Source organism: Corvus cornix, chromosome Z, assembly GCF_000738735.6.
Source record: "Corvus cornix cornix isolate S_Up_H32 chromosome Z, ASM73873v5, whole genome shotgun sequence".
Classification (NCBI taxonomy): domain Eukaryota; kingdom Metazoa; phylum Chordata; class Aves; order Passeriformes; family Corvidae; genus Corvus; species Corvus cornix.
The window spans coordinates 870796-893396 of NC_046357.1; the positions used below are offsets into that span (position 1 = coordinate 870796).

General features: G+C 47.9%; 1 protein-coding gene across 1 annotated transcript; it reads right to left on the reverse strand.

Annotated features, from left to right (window-relative positions):
- Positions 1–903: 903 nt before the first annotated feature.
- Positions 904–19495, reverse strand: LOC104686784 (tetraspanin-36-like). Its single transcript, XM_039567237.1, has 7 exons — positions 19379–19495; positions 6406–6597; positions 5360–5434; positions 4822–4917; positions 4053–4205; positions 3036–3119; positions 904–2223 (listed from the first exon to the last, which is right to left on the reverse strand). Exons 1-7 carry the CDS (start codon positions 19436–19438, stop codon positions 2137–2139), a joined length of 747 nt encoding a protein of 248 aa, XP_039423171.1. The 5' UTR covers positions 19439–19495; the 3' UTR covers positions 904–2136.
- Between the last annotated feature and the right edge of the window lie 3106 nt (positions 19496–22601).

Sequence of the window (22601 nt, forward strand, 5' to 3'; positions counted from 1 at the left end):
GAGGGAGTGGGAAGGAAGAGCGGAAGGCGGGAACTCTGAGGGGAGCGAGAGCGAAGGGCGGGAGCGCGGAGGGTGATCTCATTTTTAGGAGCTCTGTTGACACAGATTTTACCTTAGAAAGGAGACATTGTTTATTCAGCACAGCGTGCAAGGAGGACGTTCCCACTAATCAACCCGTCAAGGGGTAGAAAGTTACATCTGTTATACAGTAAAATTCACATGAACACGCCCGCTTACTGTGTAGTCTGCGCCCACGTTATACACATTTATTTGGGTGATGTAATCTTAACGCATGGCTTGAAACAGCTTTTTTCCTTTACTAAGCAAACTCCTCTTGTACAAGTAATTTCATATAAATTACACTTTGAAAGGCGAGGAAAAAACTGATATCAAGGACAGCGGGAGGATGAGGAGGGGAAAGACAGGAACGCTGAGGGGAGCGGGAAGGGCGGAAGGTGGGGGAGTGCTGAGGGAAGCGGCGCAGAAAGGGCAGGAGCGGGAAGGAAGGCGGGATCGCGGTGGAGAGCGGGAAGGAAGGGCGGAAGGCGGGATCGCTGAGCGGAGCAGGGCGGGAAGGAAGCGGGATTTCTGAGGGGCGCGGACAGGGAGCCGGGCGGGAAGGGAAGGCGGGATCTCTGAGGAGAGCCGGGCGCGAAGGGAAGCGAGATCGCTGACGGGAGCGGGAAGGAAGAGCGGACGACGGAATTGCTGGGGGAAGCCGGGTGAGAAGGGAGCAGGGATCGCTGAAGGCAGCGGGAAGGGAAGGCAGGATCGCTGAGGGCAGCCGGGCGGGATCTCTGAGACAGCGCCGACAGGCGCCCGCTCCGGTTCTACCCCTGAGGGCTTTACTCCCCTCACGGAATTGTGATAGCACCGACCAAGAACCGCCACACCACTTATTACTTGGTTGTATAAATTCAGTTTATTTCAGCATTTAACAGAAGACAAAGCTCTCAATAAAAATTCCGTTTTCAACGTACACATGGTCATGCTGGTGTGTCTCCTATAGGACTTTGTCACTAGTTGCTTTCCTTTTTCTCTTGGGGTAGGTATGGGGATAATTAAACAGCTTACACTGACCGCAAACTAATTTTTTTTCTAATTAGCTACAAATATAAAGGTTTATTTTGTTAAGGACAGGCTGTTTATCTCTCCAAGGAAGGAATGAGCAGAATCTCTGCTGCTTTTCCACAATTCCCTGGTACATAAAAGCTCACAGTTCTCTCCATTCTCTATCCCCAAAATCCTGAAGAGCTTATAAACAGATTAACATACAAATGAGTTAAAGAAGGACTGTGTTAAAGCAGGGATGCAATCTAAGGAGTAAGTGACTGTGTCCAGCAGAATTAAGGAGAACAGAAAATGTGTGAAAGCCATGCTACAGCAGGTTATTGAAATTGCTTTGTATTAGAATGCGTATTTTTAAGGTTTTCACAGAGAAAACACAATCAGGGTGGAAATGTGGCACTAATTCCCCAAGGCAAACCATAGAAAAAGGAGAAGGAAAATGTTCAAAAGCCCTGCTTCATAAGGAGCATTTAATGTCAATAATTAAGAGATTAAAAACAAATCAAAGAGAGAGAGTTTTGAGCCCAAAAGCTCAAAACTGGGCTTTTTCATGTCTGCTAGCTTCTCCAAACAGCCACACAAATGCTTGTCCCAGACTTTAAACATGGGGTTGTCTTGCACTAACAACCGCTGCAATTCTGTAATTCTGTAAACAGAATTGCAACATACAGCTGTAAGAAAGAAGGGGGAAAACCCCCCAAACTGTACAATCAGATATAGCAAAAACATACTACAGATCCCCGTGCCTATGAAAAATACTTAAACCTGGCATTCAGAAGTTTCTTTTGCTGTTTAAACCATGTCATAGGAATGACCTGAGGTTTGTGCAGACAACTGAAAGCCCTCCTTGCGGCCTCCACCAGTTTATTGATTAAAAAATAAAGTTTCTGCTGTGTGTATTTGGGGCAGAGGAAAGAAGGGCAGAAGAAAGTTTCTTTCTGGAGCGTACTACACCACCCAGTGCTACCTGAAGTCACAAGTCCAAACTTAGCATAACGTTTCAGAAAGCTGTGGTATGGTCACAAGTCAATTGCGTCATCAGGAAGCAAGATTGTTCTTCTCAGTTTATTAAGCAAACACCCCTGAGTAAAGAGGCTGATACCCACTTTCTTCTTTCTTGCAAGTAAGCACACAGACACTCAGCATGCCGAAGAACTGGAAGAGAGGGAGTGCACAAGAGACTTAGTCCTGCTGGATTTCTGTAAGCCATCACACTAAACACCTACATATCAGATGACTTCATCGCATGAAAAAAACTCACTTAAAATACGTCTGTTATTTTTGCATACCAATTCCCAGTAATAGTTCCAGCCTGAGTGTCTCCTCTCTGGTTTGTCCCATTAATTAATAAATTTGTATTAATTACTAGTTATCTTGCCATGGGGAGAATTTCAGTGAAAAGCTGGGATTATTCTGGAATGAGTTCTCCAGAATATTTAAGCATGCCTTTGAACAAGGAGTGATAGGGATGGCTTCCCAGTGCCAGAGGGCAGGGCTGGATGGGATATTGGGAAGGAATTGCTGTCTGTGAGGGTGGGCAGGCCCTGGCCCAGGGTGCCCAGAGCAGCTGTGGCTGCCCCTGGATCCCTGGCAGTGTCCAAGGCCAGGCTGGAGGGGGTTTGGAACAGCCTGGGACAGTGGATGGTGTCCCTGCCCATGGCAGGGGGTGGAACGGGATGAGCTTTAAGCTCCCTTCCCACCCAAACCATCCTGGGATTCTGTGACTCTAAGACAAAATGGATTCCCCTTTGAATTTCCATCCCAAATCCCCTACTATCTTTTGAATCCCTCCCATCATCGTTAAGCAGATGAAATGGAGACAGTTGCAAAAACACCAGGAACATAGGACTGAGTCTACTTCAGAGGCAGAAGAAAGCTGTAGGAAATAGGACAGTGAAGAGGAAAAAGACCCAGGATCCAAGGGCAAACAGTACTATTTTCATGAGGGAAGAGACAGGAGCATTCACCTTTACGATGGCAAACCCCAGGATCACAAGCATGGCGTAGCCAATGACGCTCTGCAGCCCAGCCTCCAGCCCCTGTGCACAGCCCTGCCAAGAAAGAGAGGGGTAAAAACATGCTAAAAGGTGTTCACCCAGCTGAAAGTTTTTATTATTTCCCCTCAAATCTCCCAAGGAAGCAGGCCCTGGTAAGGCCTGTCTAACCAGCACTGCAGACCTGAGGAACTCAATTCTTGGCTTCCAGACCTGATGGCTTATTTCCTCCTGCATGAGGAGAGGCACTGACAAACTGCAACTCACTGACATTTGCTGTGTCTGAGTTTCCTCTAGCTCAGGTCGCTTAAACTAAGTGCCAAAACTCAGAGCTGGAAGGCCATCAATGGTATCTATAAAAGTCAACTTATGGGCTTATGCCCCAGACTGGAGAACCTGGTATGGAGTTAATAGAATCACAGAATGGTTTGGGTTGGAAGGGACTTGAAAGATCATTCAGTTCCACCACCTGCCATAGGTAGGGACACCTTCCACCATCCCAGGTTGCTCCAAGCCCTGTCCAGCCTGGTTTTGAACGCTTCCAGGGATGGGCAGCCACAGTTACTGTGGGCAACCTGTGCCTGGGTCTCACCATCCTCGTATCTGATCTACACTGACCTTCTTTTAGCTTAAAACCATCATCCCTTGTACTGTTGCAACAGGCCCTGCTAAAATGTTTGACCTCATCTTCCTTACAGGCAGCCTTTAGGCACTGCCAGTGGCTCTGAGGTCTCCCTAGAGTGTTCTGCCGGTGAACACCCCCAGCTCTCCCAGCCTGGCTGCAGAGCAGAGGGGCTCCAGCGCTTGGAGCATCTTCATCCTCCAGATTCAGCATGATCAATCCTACATGAGTCTTCCCTGCTCCACATCTGTTTAAACAGCTACAGCTATGGGCATATCCCTAAACTCTGCCAGACGTGCTTCCGTCCACAGTTCCACCTGGCTGGAAATGAACACAGCCCACCTGTGAAACCAACCCCTCATCCTCACCCGTGTGTTGAGTTTCTGTGGCTGATCCAGATGCCCTGTACAGTTCTTCACCTCTTGCTGGCAGCAGCTCTGGGGGACACTGTTGTTCCCAGTGGAATTAAACCACTGGGTGGTCGTCCAGTCACTGTAGTTCTTTACCCCGCAGCAGAGAAGCTACCAAACACAGGACAGTTACACAGCGGTTACTGTTACATAATATAATATATATGTATTACTAGTTACATAATATGTATAGATATTATACATGTTCATGTATGCGAATGCTCATGCTGAGTTAAACCTCTCTTAGGCATAGTGGGACAGAGGTCCCACTAGTTTGCAGCAGATTTACAAGCAGCGGTGCTTCAGGAAAACAATCACAGATGTAATAAATCAACCTCCTTCACACATTATTACACCCTTCTTAGTTTATTCTCCGTGAAAGCTCTGATATGAAGGTGACAAGTTGCAGGGTAGAGTCTTCCATCATCCCGCTATTTTATGGTGCAGTGTTCCCAGCAGCAATTATTCATATGTACTTGTTTGCTCTGATGCAAATGTCACTCCTGTTAACCAGATCCCTCACTACATGAACTTCACACTTGGAGCCTGAACACACCAGCTCTGCAAAGTACGGCACACCCTCAGCTGCCTTGGAGAATCAGATGCTAAACCCAGAGCCAGGTTCCAGGACACAGCCCCACTCATCCCTTTCCCTCCTTTCCCAGCCTAAATTCCTTGTTTAGGACCCAACTGTTCTTTTCCAAACAATGCTTAAATGTTTTGTTACCTGTTCTTGCAAGTAATCCACAACTTTAGACTCTGAGTTTTTCCCATCATACTTCTCAAAGACTGAGCGCATCGTACTTTGCACATCAGTTTTTACCTGTTTAGATAGGGAAAAACAATGCAGATGGTTTTAATGTGAGAGCTGAAAATTTTATCTGGTGGAAACTGCCAAGTATCTGTATCCCAACTATGTGGGGGGGGGGGATAAAAAAGTTTTAAAAAATCAAAATCACACAAAATTCAGGTTGCGTTTAACTGGAATCACGTTCCTGGGTAGAAGCTTGCCTCCCCTGATGGAAAAGCCCTCCTTTGGGAGCATCAACAACTGTTTAATTCAACTCAGAGACTGTTGTGATGCCTGCCAGGCACTTTATGTATTCACTGTGCTCCCAACAAAGACATACCCTTTTCCATTTGCTCTGCAGGTTGCAGGACAGGGGATGAAGTAAAAAAAAACCCAGATAAATTGGAATGATCAAAAAATGTGAGATGTATTCTTTACTTTTAGGTTGGGACACAGATACCAATTCTTTGCTTACCTTTTCCCTGTAAACAAATCCCAGTACAAAAGCGGACACTTCTGCAATGAAGATAACCAGGATAATGGCCAAGAACTGAGAGTAAAAGAGAGAGACTGTAAGAGAGAATCCCACAGTATTTGAATTCAATTGCACAATACACTTCACCTAAATTTACATCAGTAAATGATCATTACCTCCTATTGCCTCTCCTATCAAAATAGTTCCCAGAACAATTTAGAACAGAAGAAGCTGTGGGTGCCTCACCCCTGGAACTGTTCATGGCCAGGTTGGACATGGTTTGGAGCAACCTGGTCTAGTGGAAGCTGTCCGTCCCCATGGAAAAGGAGTTGGAATCAGATGAGCTTTAAAGTCCCTTCCAACCCAAACCTTTCTGGGATTATTGCTCATGGCTGGGACAATGACTGTGGCTCCATAGGCTCGTGCCTGATCTTGAACACTGCCACGACATGACCTGTGTGAAGAGCCTATGAAACACTTCACAAGGTGGATGTCAAAGGGGAGAGTGCACACATAAACCAGCAGCTAAGTTAGGTACATTGTGCACTGCTTGTGGAGCTCACATTGCCTTCAGGGCATGACTTGGGGCATGAAGTTACTCTAAGTGAACCTTTCTGGATTTTTAAAAATAATTCTATGAGAAGTCGAGGCATGCTTTCAGCAGTCAGAGGACTGAAGTCAGCAGAAAAACAGATATACATCTGGTTTGCTTGCTTAGAAACTTGTATTTCCTCCTGTTCCTTCACCACCTCACTCCTCAAAACTTGCTGCTTCCCACACTCACCTTCATCAAGCCAGGTGAGGCAGAGCATGAGACTATCGATAGCAGGGGGTGTTTGTACAAGGCAGTGCCACTGACAATCCAGCCTGCGGCTCACTCACCATGAACCAGAGCACCACAGCAGTACATGACTCGAACGAACCAGCAGTGCTTCAGCAGTGTGTATCACAATGACCTTTTACTTTCTGTTTCACACCCCCGAGGTCCAGCCTAGCACCTTCCCTGCCAGGGGGAGGCAGACGATGCACACGGACGTGCCACTCACCAGCCCCAGGCCGACCCGAGACTCGCGGAAGGTGGCACAGCAGCCGATCAGCCCGATGATGAACATCACCACGGCCACGCAAATGATGATCACGGCCGGCAGCAGGGCGTACTTGTCCTGCAGAAAGCTGTCGTAGCTCTTGTAGGTGTTGATGACGTACGCCCCAACATAGCTGAGGCCTGCAGCTGCCGCCTGAAATGCAGTAAGGAAAGTGATTAGCAGTTATTTATTAAGCCTCTGACCTGGAAACTAATCGTGGATTGTTTTCTAATAGTGGTTTTGGAAATAATGGCTACAGTGTGCAAAGAGATAGAAGAAAAACATGCTGCATCTGAAACTATTACCTAATCCAGCTACGCATTCAAACTTGAACACAGAGAAGACAGAATTCACTTGATCACTCCCCTGCTAATAAGGCACCAGTGGAGCCGAGCTGAAAGGCTGGAGTCTACAGAGCTACATCAGTGTCTCCATAGAATGCCAAGCTCACACTGCCTACCCAGGATCACCTACATCCCACCCAAGGCTGCATTTGCAGGAATCAGATCACCACAGGGACGAGTTGTTGGTTTGGGGCTTTTTTTTTTTTTTTTTTTTTTTTTTGAGAAAAAACTTATCCGTTGCACTCTCACAACAGCGTTAACCACTAAGGCAGGCACAAATGTACCTAGTCTAAGCAAAACAGAGTCCCTCCTTTTCCTGGAGGAAACCGATTTCTGCAATAATCTATTTATAATCTAAAATAATCTCTCTCCCAGAAGGATGTTTTGCCGAATGAGGCCAACGTACAGTGCACCAGTGACAGTTGTCCTGGAGACCAAAGGCTTTTATCCACTGGACTGGGTACAGCCCTGGAAACACCACCAAAAGACTCAGCCATGCCCTGCCAAACCTCACCGATGGCATAAAAAAACTCTCTCAAGAGTCAGGATGGCTCACCCACCCTTTGTAATCTTGCAGCACAAGTAAAATGAAACACCCTCTGTATTCACATTCTGGAAACTTGAGGGAAACCAGCCGGTTTGTTCTGAGCAGGTCACAGCAGGATTTCATCATGCAGCCTGGAGCAGTTCATTACTTCCCCAGCACTGTTATGTTTTAATTAAATCAAACACTCCTCATGCTGGAGCTAGGACTTGCTAATTCCTTTACCTTGTTTGGCTCTTTCCCCTCCAGCCAGGTCTGCTGCCTGCCCTGCAATTACCTCCAAGTGCAGGAACATCCTTTGTTTCAGACAGCTCCCGTCCCATAATCTTGCATTCCTGGATGCTGTCTGTACCTCAGAATTACTGGGGACAGAAGCACCAAGTGAGGAAGCCAGAGACATTTAGCATATGCCACACAAGATTCTGCTGTGCTGGGGCTCAGATACAGCAGGTCCTCTTCAAAGTGGGGTATCAGGAAAAGGAATAGGATCACCAGTTCTCAACAGGTTGTTTGTTTTTCCTCTCCACAGGCACTGGGTTTTCAGATAGTGCTAGTAATTAAAGCATTTCCTAAAGCTTCCTTTCATTTTTCCTCTCATTAAGGAAAATCTCTTTCCTATTTCCCCTCTCTGCAGGTACAGGGTGAGCGTGGCTTTTTCCTGCCACCCCTTGTTAGGCATGCAGGGAAAGGATGAGACCACTTTATCTCAAAGGGCACCACTGCCTTCTCACTTCACCACTGGAGTGGGGTTTTGAGGAGGAGCAACCCTACCTTCTCCTCCAACATATGTTCCTGAGCTGAAAGTAGGACAGGGAAAGTCCTTGGAATGGCAGCAGCTCTAAAGGTGGAGGTGGGGATGCCCCACCTCCATCCTCCTTTGCCTTCAGTTGCAAAAAAAGAATGAAGGTGCATGACTCAAAGTTTATCCTGTATTTCTGGCCTGGAAGGCTGGATGCACGTGTCTGTCCACCTATTCTCTGTTCTGAAATAGCATCATCTGGGCAAGGACAGTCATGGAGAGCCAAGCAAAGTTCTGCCAGGGCCTCACCACCATCACAGGGAACAATTCCTTCCCAATATCCCATCTCACTCTGCCCTCCAGCAGTGGGAAGCCATTCCCTCTGTCCTGTCCACTCCAGTGTGTGTCCAATGTCACTCTCCACCATGGTGGAAAAACATTCTTCATTTTTCATCCATACTTCATTTTCCATCCATTTCCAGCATGTTCAACACACAGTGCAAAGGAAGCAGCACAGGAAGCTTAAGACCAACTGTCTGGGGGGAGCTAACAAAAACCGTGCTGCAAGTAAAAGGCTGCCACAGATTAAGAAAAAATAAATAAATGATGAAGCCAATTCACAGAAGGCCCCTAAAGCCAGGGCCAGCAAAGCTCCACAATAGCAAGACAAAACCAGAAGGTCCAGTGTTAAGTTCAAGGACATCAAATGTAAAGCACTTTCACAGAGGGTTTTACTGCAATACTCGGGATTGCCTCGTTTACAGTAAGAGACAAAACACAACCAGCAAGAAGTCTATTAAAATTTCCAAACTTCTGCTTCCAAGCAGAAAAAGGAAGTGTAATGAAGTGTAGTGGTTTGGTCCAAAATACTCATTACTCATACAAACCCAGAAGTCTTTGGGAAAAGATCTGGCTTAAAGGAAGATGGCATTTTTCCCCACAAACAGATGCTGCACTTCACCCATGGTTTTTAATTCAGTGGGAAGAATCCTGAAGAGCAGGGTCACTCAGGAACAGAAGGCATCACAGCTAACGATCTCTTCCCTGATTTGTTTTTGCAGGTGAGTCCCAGAGGCAAGTTTTGAAAGCAAAGATGAAAAGTATTTCAGAATATTTTTAAATCAGAACTCTTCCCTTACACCTTTCCAGAATTTAAAGCAAATTCTAAATCTGGTGGAAGGATTTTTTCACCCCAACAATACAAAACCTACAGTCCACTCCTAGATCTGAGATGAAGATATACTAAGATGTACTTCTCTAGAAGTACCAGTCCTTTGCATTGCAAAAGTTGGATCTCAAAGTATGTCTGATTAGGTTTCTGTTGGATCTCAAGAAAAAAACAATCTCACAAAGGCCAGTTTGAGCGATTACTTTTGAGGGGGAATAGATCAAATACCTCGTTTTTCACAATTAGTCAACCACCTTCTCAAACCCATGTAAATTAAATACAAGGATGTTAGGATTATGCCAAGAAATTCACACTACAAATGGTTATTGTTCTTCACACTTTCTGTCAGTGTCCTGCTTGGCAGCTTACTGTCAGCCAAGTCATGCCCATCAGGCTCACGCAGTGCAGGGGTGAGCGCTGGCTCAGTGCAGCTGGCACAAACCCCAGCACAGGCAGCCATATGGCAGAACCACCTCCCCTGGGCCACCAACGGCAAGCACAACACCCACACCTGACCCTGTTCTCCCCAGGCAGCTCTAGCTGACTCACCAGGGCTCCAGGAAACTGCTGGTGTTTCTTTACAATGCTGATGACTTCCTTAAGACAAGATGACGAGATGAGGCAAAAGGGAATTTTGCAAGAAAACCCCTTTTCACGGCTGGGCAACAGAGCTGCAGCCACCTCTGCTGCCTCACCCAACACACCTCGCACCCTTCAAGGACCTAAGGCCAGAATCACTCAACTTTTCAAATCCCACGCCCTAGACAGAAAGCAGAGAAACTACTTGAGCGTGAAAAGTGAACTCCTTGGGGCTGAGTGAGAAGACAGCCAAGCTGTGACAGACACCAGATTTTCCCAGGCTGAGGTTTGGGCAGGGCCTGGGCTCACCAAGCTCTTCCACGTTTAGCTGAGCCAGCTGAGCCAGGGGAGCAGGTGCACACAGTACATACACAACAAGGGGGGACTCTCTCCGTCGCATAACGCACACACAGCACCCTGAATATTCAATCCTGCCCGTGGAACAGAAGCCTGGGCTGTCTCACTGACGCACAACAGGACAGCTGTTCTAACACTAATTTTATGTATATTTTAAAATACAGCAAGCCTTTTACTTTGTGTTCCACAGTTTTTACACACTGGTGACCATAAGCCCCTGCCCTTTTTGGGAGGCTTACAGCCATGCAGATACTTCACGCCACCTAATCAGCATCACAGCCATAGAAGGGGCTGCTTAAAGCTTCCTCTATCACTGTTCTGAACTAGATGCAAATTTTTTATTTATATCTATCTATATATTTTTTTTCCTATCGCTGAGGCAGAACAGGTGCTTTTCCACCTTTACTTCTCTGTTTTCATAGGCCAGCCTTATGTGATGGCTGAGAACAGAGGTTTGTGTTCGTTTGCAGTTATCAGCACAGGCTTCTCTGTCCCCTGCCAAACCCACATAAGGTACAGCAAAGGAGCCAAACTACCAACTATGAAATTATATGGCAGTGTCTGCTGGTTGGAGGTTTTGGGGTAGTTTTTAAAAGGTTTCTCCCAGCATCCTCCCATTTCAGAGTGTCAATTCTATGACTTGGTCTGTTACTGTAAACTGGTGTAAGACTTCCTTTTCAAGAGGCTGGGCAATTAAAAATACAGAGTAACAAAGCTGTACTGTTAAAAGGAGAAGCTTAAGAACAGGGTGAATTCCAAATTCACCCCATGTGTCCAGCACGATGCAGCCTCTATTCAGTAAAAAATGGAAGCTATGAGACTCAAAGACATTTCTCCTTTGTCAAATGGGGCTTTCCCAGGGCCAGCACTAATACCCATCACAGCACAAAAAACTCAGGCTGGCTGGACTTTGTACCCTATCATTAACTTTTTATGGGCAAAGACAGGTAAGATAAACAATACCATTTTTCCTGACACAGTAAGAGCAGTTGTCTTCTGCAGCACACTACTGCAAATACATACTGGAAGAACTATGAATATCCACACAAACCTTTTCTGAACAACTCCCACCCAATTTGTCATTAGACAGCCAGCTCACAGAGCTGCCTGAGTTAATTCTAAGGCTCAAATCCCACTTTTTTCACCAGTGTCTTTGCACAGTCAGGGCACCTCACCCAATGCAACACCCAATGCTGGTGTTTTGCCTTCCCATCCAACACCTGTGTTCACTGGGATGCTATCACCTTCTCAGTAGTTTCAATCTGCCACAGGACAGAGTGGGACATGTCACCTTCAATTATTACTTTCCCAATTACAATTATTACTCCTGTGCTGCCCCCATGTCCCTCATATCTAGAATCAGCCCCCAGCAACACCGGTCGCAGTTACAGCTGCTCATCCTCTCCTTAACACAGAAGATACTCCGTATCTTTGTTTGTTCTTTGTTGGGTTTTTTTTTCTGTGTACAAGAAGTGTTTTTGATTTACCTTGACAGGTAAATCCTCTGCTCGAAAGGTTTTGCACATTTCCTCCATAAATACTGTATTTTATTACCCAACAGCCAGCTTGCATGGCAAGGGGAATCACTTTCTGGCTCCCTTGCTGATTTATTGTACTACAAGATTTATTCTTCCCATTCACTACCAGAGTTTCAAGTCTTCCCTGGCTGCTGCACTACTCCATTCCTACGGAGACAACAGGTTTCCTAGTGACTTCATGGGAAAAGAAAGGCACTGAGCACTCTTGAGAAAGCCTTCCTCACTTAATGCTCATTTTAACCAGTTTAAAACTCCCCTTAGCCCACATGGACCAGGCACTCACCAGCTCTGAGGGTCTCCCTTGGCCCGAGGCAAAGCTGGTTTCTCCCAGCAACGAGAGTGACCCCAGCTCAGCACCTCCCATCCCACGTGCACAATTTTCTCTCCCTTTTCCCATCCTGGGTTTAAAACTCTGCCAGCTGGAAGGGACCTCCTGGCTCCAGTTACCATTTCCTACCCTGCTTATGCTATTAATTTCTCCAAAGATAAATCAAGTATGGCCACATTTGTGTTCTCAGGTTTCATCCAGGACAGCCTGTGACAGTGCTTGGTCACTCTCACAGTGAAAAAGGGTTTCTGATGTTCAGAGGGACCATCCTGTGCTTCAGCTTGTGCTCACTGGTCCTGCCACTGGGCACCACTGAGGAGAGCTCAAACAGCATCACCTGGGCAGTCACAGTCAGAGAGGAGCAAGCAAAGCTGCTTCTCTGAGCACCCTGTGCCAGGGCCTGCCCACCCTCCCAGACAGCAATTCCTTCCCAAGATCCCATCCAGCCCTGCCCTCTGGCACTGGGAAGCCATTCCCTGGGTCCTGTCCCTCCAGGCCTTGTCCCCAGTCCCTCTGCAGCTCTCCTGGAGCCCCTTTAGGCCCTGCCAGGGGCTCTGAGCTCTCCCTGGAGCCTTCTCTTGTGCAGCTGAACACCCCCAGCTGTCCCAGGCTGGCTGCAGAGCAGAGGGGCTCCAGCCCTGGAGCATCTCGGTGGCCTCCTCTGGACTGGCTGCAGCAGCTCCAGGTCCTTGTGCTGTTGTTCCCCAGGGCTGGGGCAGGACGGGGTCTCCTGGTAGTACACAAACTTGCTGTGTTCCCTCAGATCCTTGCGTCATGAAAACACTGATTTACAAAATAATAAAAAAATACTGAACCCAGCAAGCTGGCTTTGGACTGGAGCAAAAAGCACCAGAGGTGTGAGCTCCTACCAGGCAGCCCTTGATTCCAGCAGCACCAACAGCCCCAGGAGAGAATTCCTGCTGATCTCATGCCAGTTACTACCACCAAACTAAAACCTTCAAATCACAGTTTCCTCACGTGAGCTACACAGGTGGGACAGAACCAAGACATCTGTTCTGAGCCAACTTACACCAAGCTACAGCAGACTCTTCAAAGTATGTTACACCTAAATATTCAGCTGTGATGTACAACTGCAGGGCATGTTTCAGCCTGCCTTCTAAACACACCTCAGGGCTGCTTGCTGGGTATGGTTGGAAGCGCTTGCTTTTTCCTTTCCTTTCTCAAATGAAAACAATGAGCAGCTGCCAAAAGGCTCTGAAAACCTATGTCTCTGTTTCAGGAGGAAAAAAACCCCAAACCTAAACAAACGTTTTCTTGCAGTTTTTACATGCTGCAAAAACACACACTCAGAGGGGATTCTGGGTGTAGTGGGCTTGTTTTCAAGTTATATTATGTAAATGTTCGCCTGAAGAGTTGTTTTAGCACGTCTTCTTCTGTTCCCCAAGCCTAATTCCAAGGTTATTTTCCCATCCCTAAAAGCCAGCACATACCCCACAGAGCATAAATGGTGGGATGCAGTGCAAAGCAAGGAATCCTGCCCCAATTCCTACAACTTCTAATGCTTAAACCCCTGCCTTGGGGCCAGGGTGCTGCTGTTAATCACAATCACAGAACTCTGTGCACCTCTGAGGCAACAGGACCACGAGGAGGAGAAAGCAGAACTCTCATTTTCACTCGTATTCTAAATACACAGACTGCAGGGCATGAGCTTGCAGTGAACGTAACTTCAGCTGAACATGGATTGATTTATCAGCCAGTGCCAGGCTGTTTTGGATCTGAGCAGCCTGTTAGGACACAAAACACCCTGTAGTTCAATATTTGCCTTTGGAACCACCCCAATTTCTCAATCAGCTGTTCCAGGCTCAGACACCAGACCAAGTCCCTGCACCAGACCAAGGTGCACCTAAATCACAGAAGAGCTAATCCTAAATCTTGCTAAACAGGTAACAAAATAGGACCACTCAAGCAGTTGTAATTACCAGATGCACTTCCACAACATGGAATCACAGAAATCCAGAACGGTTTGTGCTGGAAAGATCTGTAAACCTCATCAAACTCTACTCCCTGCCATGGGCAGGGACACCTTCCACTATCCCAGCCTGCTCCAAGCCCCATCCAGAGCCTTGGGCACTCCAGGGATCCAGGGGCAGCGACAGCTGTGCCAGGGCCTCAACAAACTCACAGGAACAATTCCTTCCAGTATCTACCCTAAATTGCCCCTCTTTTCAGTGTGAAGCCATTCCCCTTCTCCCGTCACTACAGCTCCTGATGAAGAATCCCTCTCTGGTTTCCTCGTAGCCCCTGTCAGACACTGGAAGGCTGTCACATGGTCTCCACACGACTTCCTCCTCTCCAGGCTGATCACCCCCAGCCTGTCAACATCAGACCTCTGGATTTGGAGACCTGCACACTGCGAGACTTTTGAAGAGATCAAAGTGCCTTTAGGGATGGATACACAGCCCGGCCATCCAGCGGGTCCATTCATAGCCACAGGGACCGCTGGGGACAGTCTGACTCAGCCTGTTCCTCCGAATCCCCATCACTGTCCCAACACTTCCCCTGTGCTGACCACACAGCACCAGCATCTTCATTTTAATGCAGCCCGTGAGGCCCCTGCACAATACAGCAAAGTCCATTTTCCTGGACGTCAGTTCAGTTCTGCTTCCTGATTTTGGGCAGAATAGTTTTAAACAAGGAGGAACTTCACCCTTTGGAAGGCATACTCAAGAGGATCACACCAAAGTGCCCAGCCCCATCCTGTGACCACTCTGCCTCATGCGCCTGCTCTTCTCTCACCATTCAGAAACGAGTTACAAATCACAGAATCACAGAATGGCTGGGGTTGGAAGGGACCTTAAAAATCACCCTAGCTCCAACCCAAACCAAACCCACCACTTTCCCCTTCCCACCCAACACTCCTTATGCTGGGTCAAGATGTGCCCCAGACCTCCCTTGCTCGTTGCCCCCCATCAGTTCCATCAGAGGAGCAGAAACAAGGAGTCTGGACTGAAGTCTGGTCCTGAGCCCTCCCAGGAGTGGATGAATGACCCCATTTTCACTTGCTGGATGTGTTAAAAGAAAATAAAATCAATACAGCTCTTGGTTAAGCAGCTTTTTCGGACAGTACTGTGAGTCAGGCAACCCCGGGGCATTGTTCCCCTGTAGAGGGGAGAGCTTCCACAGCTCTCCCATCTCCCTGTCAGGATCATGCAGAGCATGAGCACCTGGCAGAGCCGCCTGTCTCCCACTCTCCTGTAAAGCAGGCAGCTACAGGCAGGCAGAAAAGAGAAAAGAGGCAAGAAAGGTGAGAAACAGGCCACAAACACCCAGACCTCTCTAATGACTCCTTGGAGAATACCGCCACCCTTCAAAGGAAGGTGTTTCTAGCTCCAATAATCTTCAACATAACCTTTGCTATTTGCTACATTGTTCATGAAAAATGATTAAGAATTTCCCTTCTCACTGGGTTTTTTAATTTTTTTTTTTTAAATTATCCAGATTTCTCTCTGACTGAGGCTTCAGAGTAAGCATTCCCAGACTACCCATCACTGGCATGAGTGATTTCAAATTATTTATACATAAAGGAATTTTTCTTGTGGGTAAGTTTATACCTCCAAATTACTACAAATTATTTAAAGTGAACCACAGCAATATTATGATTCCTTGAGCAACCTGGTCTAGTGGAAGGTGTTCCTGCCCATGGGAGGGGGCTGGAACTGGTTGACTCTTAAGGTTCCCTCCAACCCAAACCATTCTGGGATTTTATGATTATTCTATGCTACTAATGCCCTGAAATGCATTTGATTCATGCTTCTTGGAAATTCACAGGTCGCAAATCCAAAAATATTTGCAAAAACTACCTGATGTAGTGTGTCAGGGAAGGTGGAGAAGGGAAACGGGGAAAGACAAGCTTTGAAGCACTGAGACATTCTCCACAAGGACTCAGTGAGAAGGCAAAGCCCCTCTCTATTCTCCAGTCAAGGAATGACTTTCGCAGCCATCTGGACTCTTCCCTGTCAGAGGGGTACAGCCCTGGCACAGGGTGCCCAGAGCAGCTGTGGCTGCCCCTGGATCCCTGGCAGTGTCCAAGGCCAGGCTGGACATTGGGGCTTGGAGCAGCCTGGGATAGTGGAAGGTGTCCCTGCCCATGGCAGGGGGTGGGATTAATGACTCTTAAGGGTCCCTTTCATTCTGGGATTCTGGGTCTTCTGTGCAGTTAAATCCCAGTACAGAAACTGCAGCTCACACCTCCTGGTATCAGGGCTGCAAAACCCAGCTGGGTCTTCTGAAGAGTCAATGAACAGCCTGTAATCAGCTCCAGAGCACCCCGCTGCGTGTGGGGGCAGAGGGAATCAGCTGGGAAATACAAGCCCAGCTTCACTGCTGGCAAGTAGAGAGAGCACATCTTGCCAGGGATCAGTGCTGCTCCTGCCCTTCTTGTCAGCAGATCAAATGCTGCTCTCAAATCCCCTGGTCCTGCTAAAGCCCCCCATGCAGTAACTTACCCTTATGCTCCTCCCTGCTGCTGGCCTAGTGAAGCAAGCCTGGGGAAGCACGCACCTCTGCTTAAAAGTGAATGGGAAATCTGGGCCAACAGGATTTTCACTGCAGAAACACCTAAGGTAGCCCTTGGGTGGTGAATTAAGAGTATCTTGAGTTGGAGGGGACCTACAAGGATGACTGAAATCCAGTTCCTAGACCGCAGGACCACCAGTGGATACCAAACCCCCTCTGAAGGCAGAGACCTGTTTAGTGACAACGAAGCAGAAGGCGAGCAGGGGCAAGGTGCTGGATGCTTTGAGGTTAAAAGCAACCTGGGAAGGTGTTTACTGCACTTTATACAGAAACATTGGAGCACGAAGCTTCTGTCTAGTTTTAAGATTCTCAGTTTCTTCCCTTGGACCAGCAGGTGAATCCCAGCATTTCACCTCTCTCCTTCAGAAAGAGCATCACCACATCCCACCCAGCCCACTCCCCTCAAAAGACATTACCAAGAACATCATGGTCTGGTCTGACCTTCCCTCTCCCTCTTTTAGGTCCCATGAGATAAACCTGCCTCCCCAGTCTTCACCTAGAGAAGGCCAATACCCACTTACCAAAACAACCACACACTCGCACCTAATTAGTAGGTGCTAAAGGGCAGAACCGAGGTGGGAAGAACTCCCACAGCTTGAAGCACCATCTGTGGTAATTGTACAATTAAAAATCTTTAATTACTGACTTTTTTGGGGGAGTTATGCATAGATCCCCCACCAGAAGAACGACCCGCACATACGATGCTGAGCCTGGTGCTTTGGAGAAAAGCTGTCTTTTCACCTCATTTAGGAAGCCCCGATTTGTCATCCTGCAAGATCTGACTTTCTTCACTCTGCATGATAACAATCAGAAATCCAAAAGAGGATTTTTTGCCTTTTTAGGATATTCTTAAGTAATAACTTCTGTCAAAGAATCACATCTGCACCATCTGCTGACTATGCAGGTGGTGAATTATTTTCCATAATCACTTCCAAGCTGGGAAAGATCTGCAGCATGCAACGTCTGGACATGAATTACTCCTTGGAGAAAGGCCCTAATGTTCTTTGCAAATCCTGTGTTTTCACAATCATCTAGAGCCGTGCACTTACAGAGCCCTAACTGTTAGAAATGTTCTGAAGGAGCACAAAAGAATTGGTCCCTCCATCTCCACCCTCCTAAAACCAGAATTCCAGGTTCTGCAGTTCTGCTGCTGGAATGTGATTACCACACATAAGGGTGGCAGCAGCATCTGAATGCCACAGGTACTGCACTGCACTGCTCTTACTAGGATAAAAAACAACCCAAACGGCCGGTCTGGGTCACCCCAAATTCAGAGGCCACAGACATGCAGAAGGATAGTTACTGACAGTCCATGGATGCAGATGATGTATCACAATTAGAGAGTTCCCCTACAGCAGAAGAAAAGGCACCAGAGACATTTCTAGGAGGACATGAAGCTGTTGTTTCATTTTTAAAAAGCCAAGCAACGATGCTAGCCTGAGCTACACCAGATCTGAGGCTCAGGGGCTTTCCACATACAAACACTGGGATGCTGCAATGTTTCTCTGTGGCTACTTCAAAAAACTAATCACCACAAACCAAGCAAACACTTCGAGATCGTGCTATCTGGTGTGGAGCAGTGACTTGGCCTGCAGCTCCGTTTGTTCCAGTGGCTTAGGAGTTACATGGAGCACATGCAGCAATAAATTGTGCCGAGACTCCACAAAGGAGGCACAAGACGGAGGGGACGCACTCCTCACCACAGCCAGCAGCAAGTCATGTTTTCACAAAACGGCACCACACCCCACGAGGCCCCAGGGATTAATTCAAGCAGTATTCCTTCTTTTGCTTTATTTGTTCTCTCCCCACGTAGCTTCTCTCTTTGGGAAAACTCTGATTCTTCTCTTTGGGAAGAGCCCTCAGCAGCCTCCCCCGTTACACCCAGAGCAAGGCGCGCTGCTATGCTGAGCCCCAGCCGGGGCCGAGCAGCTCCAGGCCCTCACTGTCGCCAGCAGGTTGGAAGCATCCCTGGCAAAACCCTGTCTGGAAAACACTCAGATGCTACAAAGCAGCTGTGAACCCCCAAACCACGGCACTGACACACACACGAGGCTTGACAGGGGCCCTTCCCCAACAGCGGCACGTAACTCCCAGGGCTGTCCACGGAGGTGGGGGTTTTCCAAACTTCCACATACGCCGGGGAAGTGCCCGAGCCTGGTCACCAGAATAATCCCCAGCTCTTCTGAACAGCCATGAGCCCTGGGCCCCACTGTCACAAGGCAGCCCAGCCACGCCACGAGCTCCCGATGCCGACACCCTCAAAACAACAGGCGTTAGGCTAAAAAGTATACAAACCACCCTCATTTTTTCACTTGCTTGTAAATAGTTATTGAGGAAGTGATTTGGAAGGCCGTAACTGTGCCAAGGACACAGCTGGAACAATGTTCTCAGCTGTTTTCCTCCCCAAAGATTCCTCGCCCCAAAAGTGGAGCAGAGTCCTTCTACCATGCCCTCGCCATGCGGCTTCCGATCACAAAACGAGGCTGCAGCCTACTTTAACTAAAAAGAATACTAAAAAACAGGGTACATTAAAAACAAGCCACAAAGAAAAAAAAAAAAACCAACAAAAATAACAAGCTCTGACCCTATTTCTTAGAAACTTAAGCCCCTAAATCTCCTCGTTCTTTAAAAATACGTAATTAGGGGTCGCTACAGAAATGCACGAGTCACCCGCACACAGCTAAGCTCAATGCCCGGCTCGCCGTGGGAAGGACACCCGGGACCAGGGGCATGTCCCACAGCAGCGTGTCCCCCTGCCAGAGCCCCGCCACCCCCCGCGGGACACCCCGCAGCCCCGGTACCCAGAAGGTGAGGCTCAGCAGCAGCAGCACGGTCTTGGAGGTGATGACTCCGCAGTCCATGTCGGCAGCAGCGCTGGGGCCGTGTCACCGCACCGGCCGTGGGTTCCCCGTGGGGCCGCCCCCGGCCCGCCCCTGCCCTGCCCTGCCCTGCCCACCCACGGGACGCGTTTCCCCGTGGCCAACCAGGCGGATTTCCAAGAAGGGGGTGGGGAGTGCCGGGAAGAAATGTCAAAGCAAATGATTGTTGACTTCTGCGTGGTTTGGTTTTGGTTTTTAGTTTTGTTTTTTTTTTTTCCTAAACTTCTGCAAGTTTTCAGCGAAGTTAAACTAAGCCTCGTGAAAGGCTCTGACTGCAGCACGAAGGTTTAGCCAGATTTGCCTTCCAGGACTGCTAACCCACAGCCGTCTCCCTTCATCCAGCCCTCCCCAGCCTGTCTGGTTTGGTCTGTCTGAAGCCTTTCAATCACATGCTCCATGAACACCAGGAATACATGGATCGGTGGGAATACGTGGCTCAGTGCTGGATTAACACTGGAGTCGATGCCCTGGGCTGATCCCCAGCGTGGGCAGCAGGGCAGGGGGATTCTGCCCCTCTGCCCCGCTCAGGGGAGACCCCACCTGCAGAGCTGCCCCAGCCCTGGGGAACAACAGCACAAGGACCTGGAGCTGCTGCAGCCAGTCCAGAGGAGGCCACCGAGATGCTCCAGGGCTGGAGCCCCTCTGCTCTGCAGCCAGCCTGGGACAGCTGGGGGTGTTCAGCTGCACAAGAGAAGGCTCCAGGGAGAGCTCAGAGCCCCTGGCAGCACCTAAAGGGGCTCCAGGAGAGCTGCAGAGGGACTGGGGACAAGGCATGGAAGGACAGGACACAGGGAATGGCTTCCCAGTGCCAGAGGGCAGGGCTGGATGGGATATTGGGAAGGAATTGCTGTCTGTGAGGGTGGGCAGGCCCTGGCCCAGGGTGCCCAGAGCAGCTGTGGCTGCCCCTGGATCCCTGGCAGTGTCCAAGGCCAGGCTGGATGGGGCTTGGAGCAGCCTGGGGCAGTGGAAGGTGTCCCTGCCCATGGCAGGGATGGAACAAGATGGTGTTTAAGATTCCTTCCGACCCAAACCATTCTGTGATTCTGTGACTCCACAACACAGGTGTGGACACTCAACAGTACATCCCATCCACTGGAATGAGAGGCTGAGCAGCTGCAGGGAGGGGTATTGGAATTCAGTGGCTGCAGAGGGCTGCAAATGTCACTTTATTTCCATCAGCCAAGCCTCGTGCTTTTACAAACAAGCTGGAGGTGCAGGACTGGCAGCCAGGGGTTTGTTTTGCAGAGAAGACCTTTGTCAGCCTGAACTGAGCTGAACCCACCCCTCTGCTGGGCTGCAGGATGCACCGATAACAAGTTTCCTGCCACGGCCCCTTCCTGCCAAAAACTGCTGTGATGAAGTGTCTTCTGGGGGAGATGGGCTTTGGAGGGGATGTGCTGAACCAGCTCTCCAGCAGGAAACCAGGAGAAGGGAGATTATGGACAGCCTCTGCCTGCAGTCCCTGAATTTAAGCTGCAACTGCTTTAAAAGGCAGCAGACTGTCTGTGCTGGCTGCTGAAAGAGAAATCCCCATGCAGAAAGTGGGGTGAAGCTGATATCCACACTTAAATTCCTTGGAGAGTAAAGATCAGCACTAAGTCAAAATCTGAGGACTGCTCACAGAGCTCCTCCTACCAGCAAGCCTCTCTTTGCCATCACAATTTCTATTACAGCACTAAATATTAATGGAGTGTAAAATTGTGGAGTATTTTTTAATAAAAAAAAATTAATCAGCATTTTCACTTTTCCTTGTAGTGTGGCAGGCAGACAAAGCAAAAAAAAGACATTCATCGTAGTTTTGTAGGAATGATTGGTAATCTGGGGGAAATAGTTTGAAGGAAAATGAAAGGGCAAAGTCTGATGTTTGATTTAAAATGAAATATGAAGGAATTAAAAAAAAAAAAACCCACAACACAAACACCAACCAAACCCCCAGACCCCACCTTTCTTAAATATCCAAATCTTGTTCCCAATTCTGTCACTTGTTAGTTCACTAGTTTAATTAGAAATAAAAGAATGGCAGTTTCACAGTGAGAATGAAGTAGGATCCTTAATGGAAATGTTACCACCTGTATGCTGTTTGTTTCAGAACGAATGTTATTTAAAATCAATGATGGCTGGTTTTTTATTAAAGGTGATCTAGAAAGTAACTTGCCAGAACAAAGATGTGCCCATACAGACATATCCCAACCACCACAGACAGCCCTGTTTATGATATTCTGCACCACTTTCCACCAAAGTAATACTAAAATCAAGAGAGTCCTGTTGAACATGAGATTTTAAAACAGCAGTAAGCTGGAATTTTCACAGTCAGCTTTGGAAAGGAGCTGGGGAAAAAAGGAAATGAAAACTATCTAACCTGATAACAAAGCCTCAAATGAGGCTGTGTTTCCAGAGCTGCTGTCTGCCATAGGATCTCTTGCCCTGGGTGAATTGGTTGAGTTTGCTGAGTTTCAGTCTGAGATGGCTTTAGGAAACACTGTGGGAAAACAACAGATTTCCCACTGATTTATTTATTGCGTGTTCAGCACCGTGGCTCAATGGTTTGTACTGGAAGCTGTAACATGATAGGAAAAGGATCTTTACATTTCCCCTTATCCACCAGACAACCTCGATGTAAAGATAAAATCCCTTTCTGCATGAGACCACGTATCTGAAAATCTATTTTGTTTTCCTCCTGCTAGACTACACAGCTTGTCAGCTCTGATCCTTTCCAGAACTCATTCTGTCCCACTAAGCTTCGTTTTTCTTGAAATGCCTGGAAATGGAGTGTGTTCCCCAAGGGTTGTACTGAAGAGGTCACCACAGCTCTCTGCCTTCCCCTGCAGCGCCGTGCCCTTGCTGACTCACCTCCAGCTTGTGATCATCTATTTCTGACAAAAGAACTGCTTCCAAGTCAGCTGTTTCCCCTCCACTTCTGATTATTCCTGTCCAGGTGGGCAACCCTGCTGGTGTCATGGAATCCCAGAATCCCAGGACAGTTTGTGTGGGAAGGATCTTAAAGCTCATCCCTATACTACTCTCAGCTTTTATTGTTGGGTTAAACAGTGGTCAGAAGGTTCCTGTCTCATCCAAGAGGTAAAACAACCATCCCTTTTCACCACCCTGCACTGGCACTGAATTACAGCATCTTATCATGGAATGA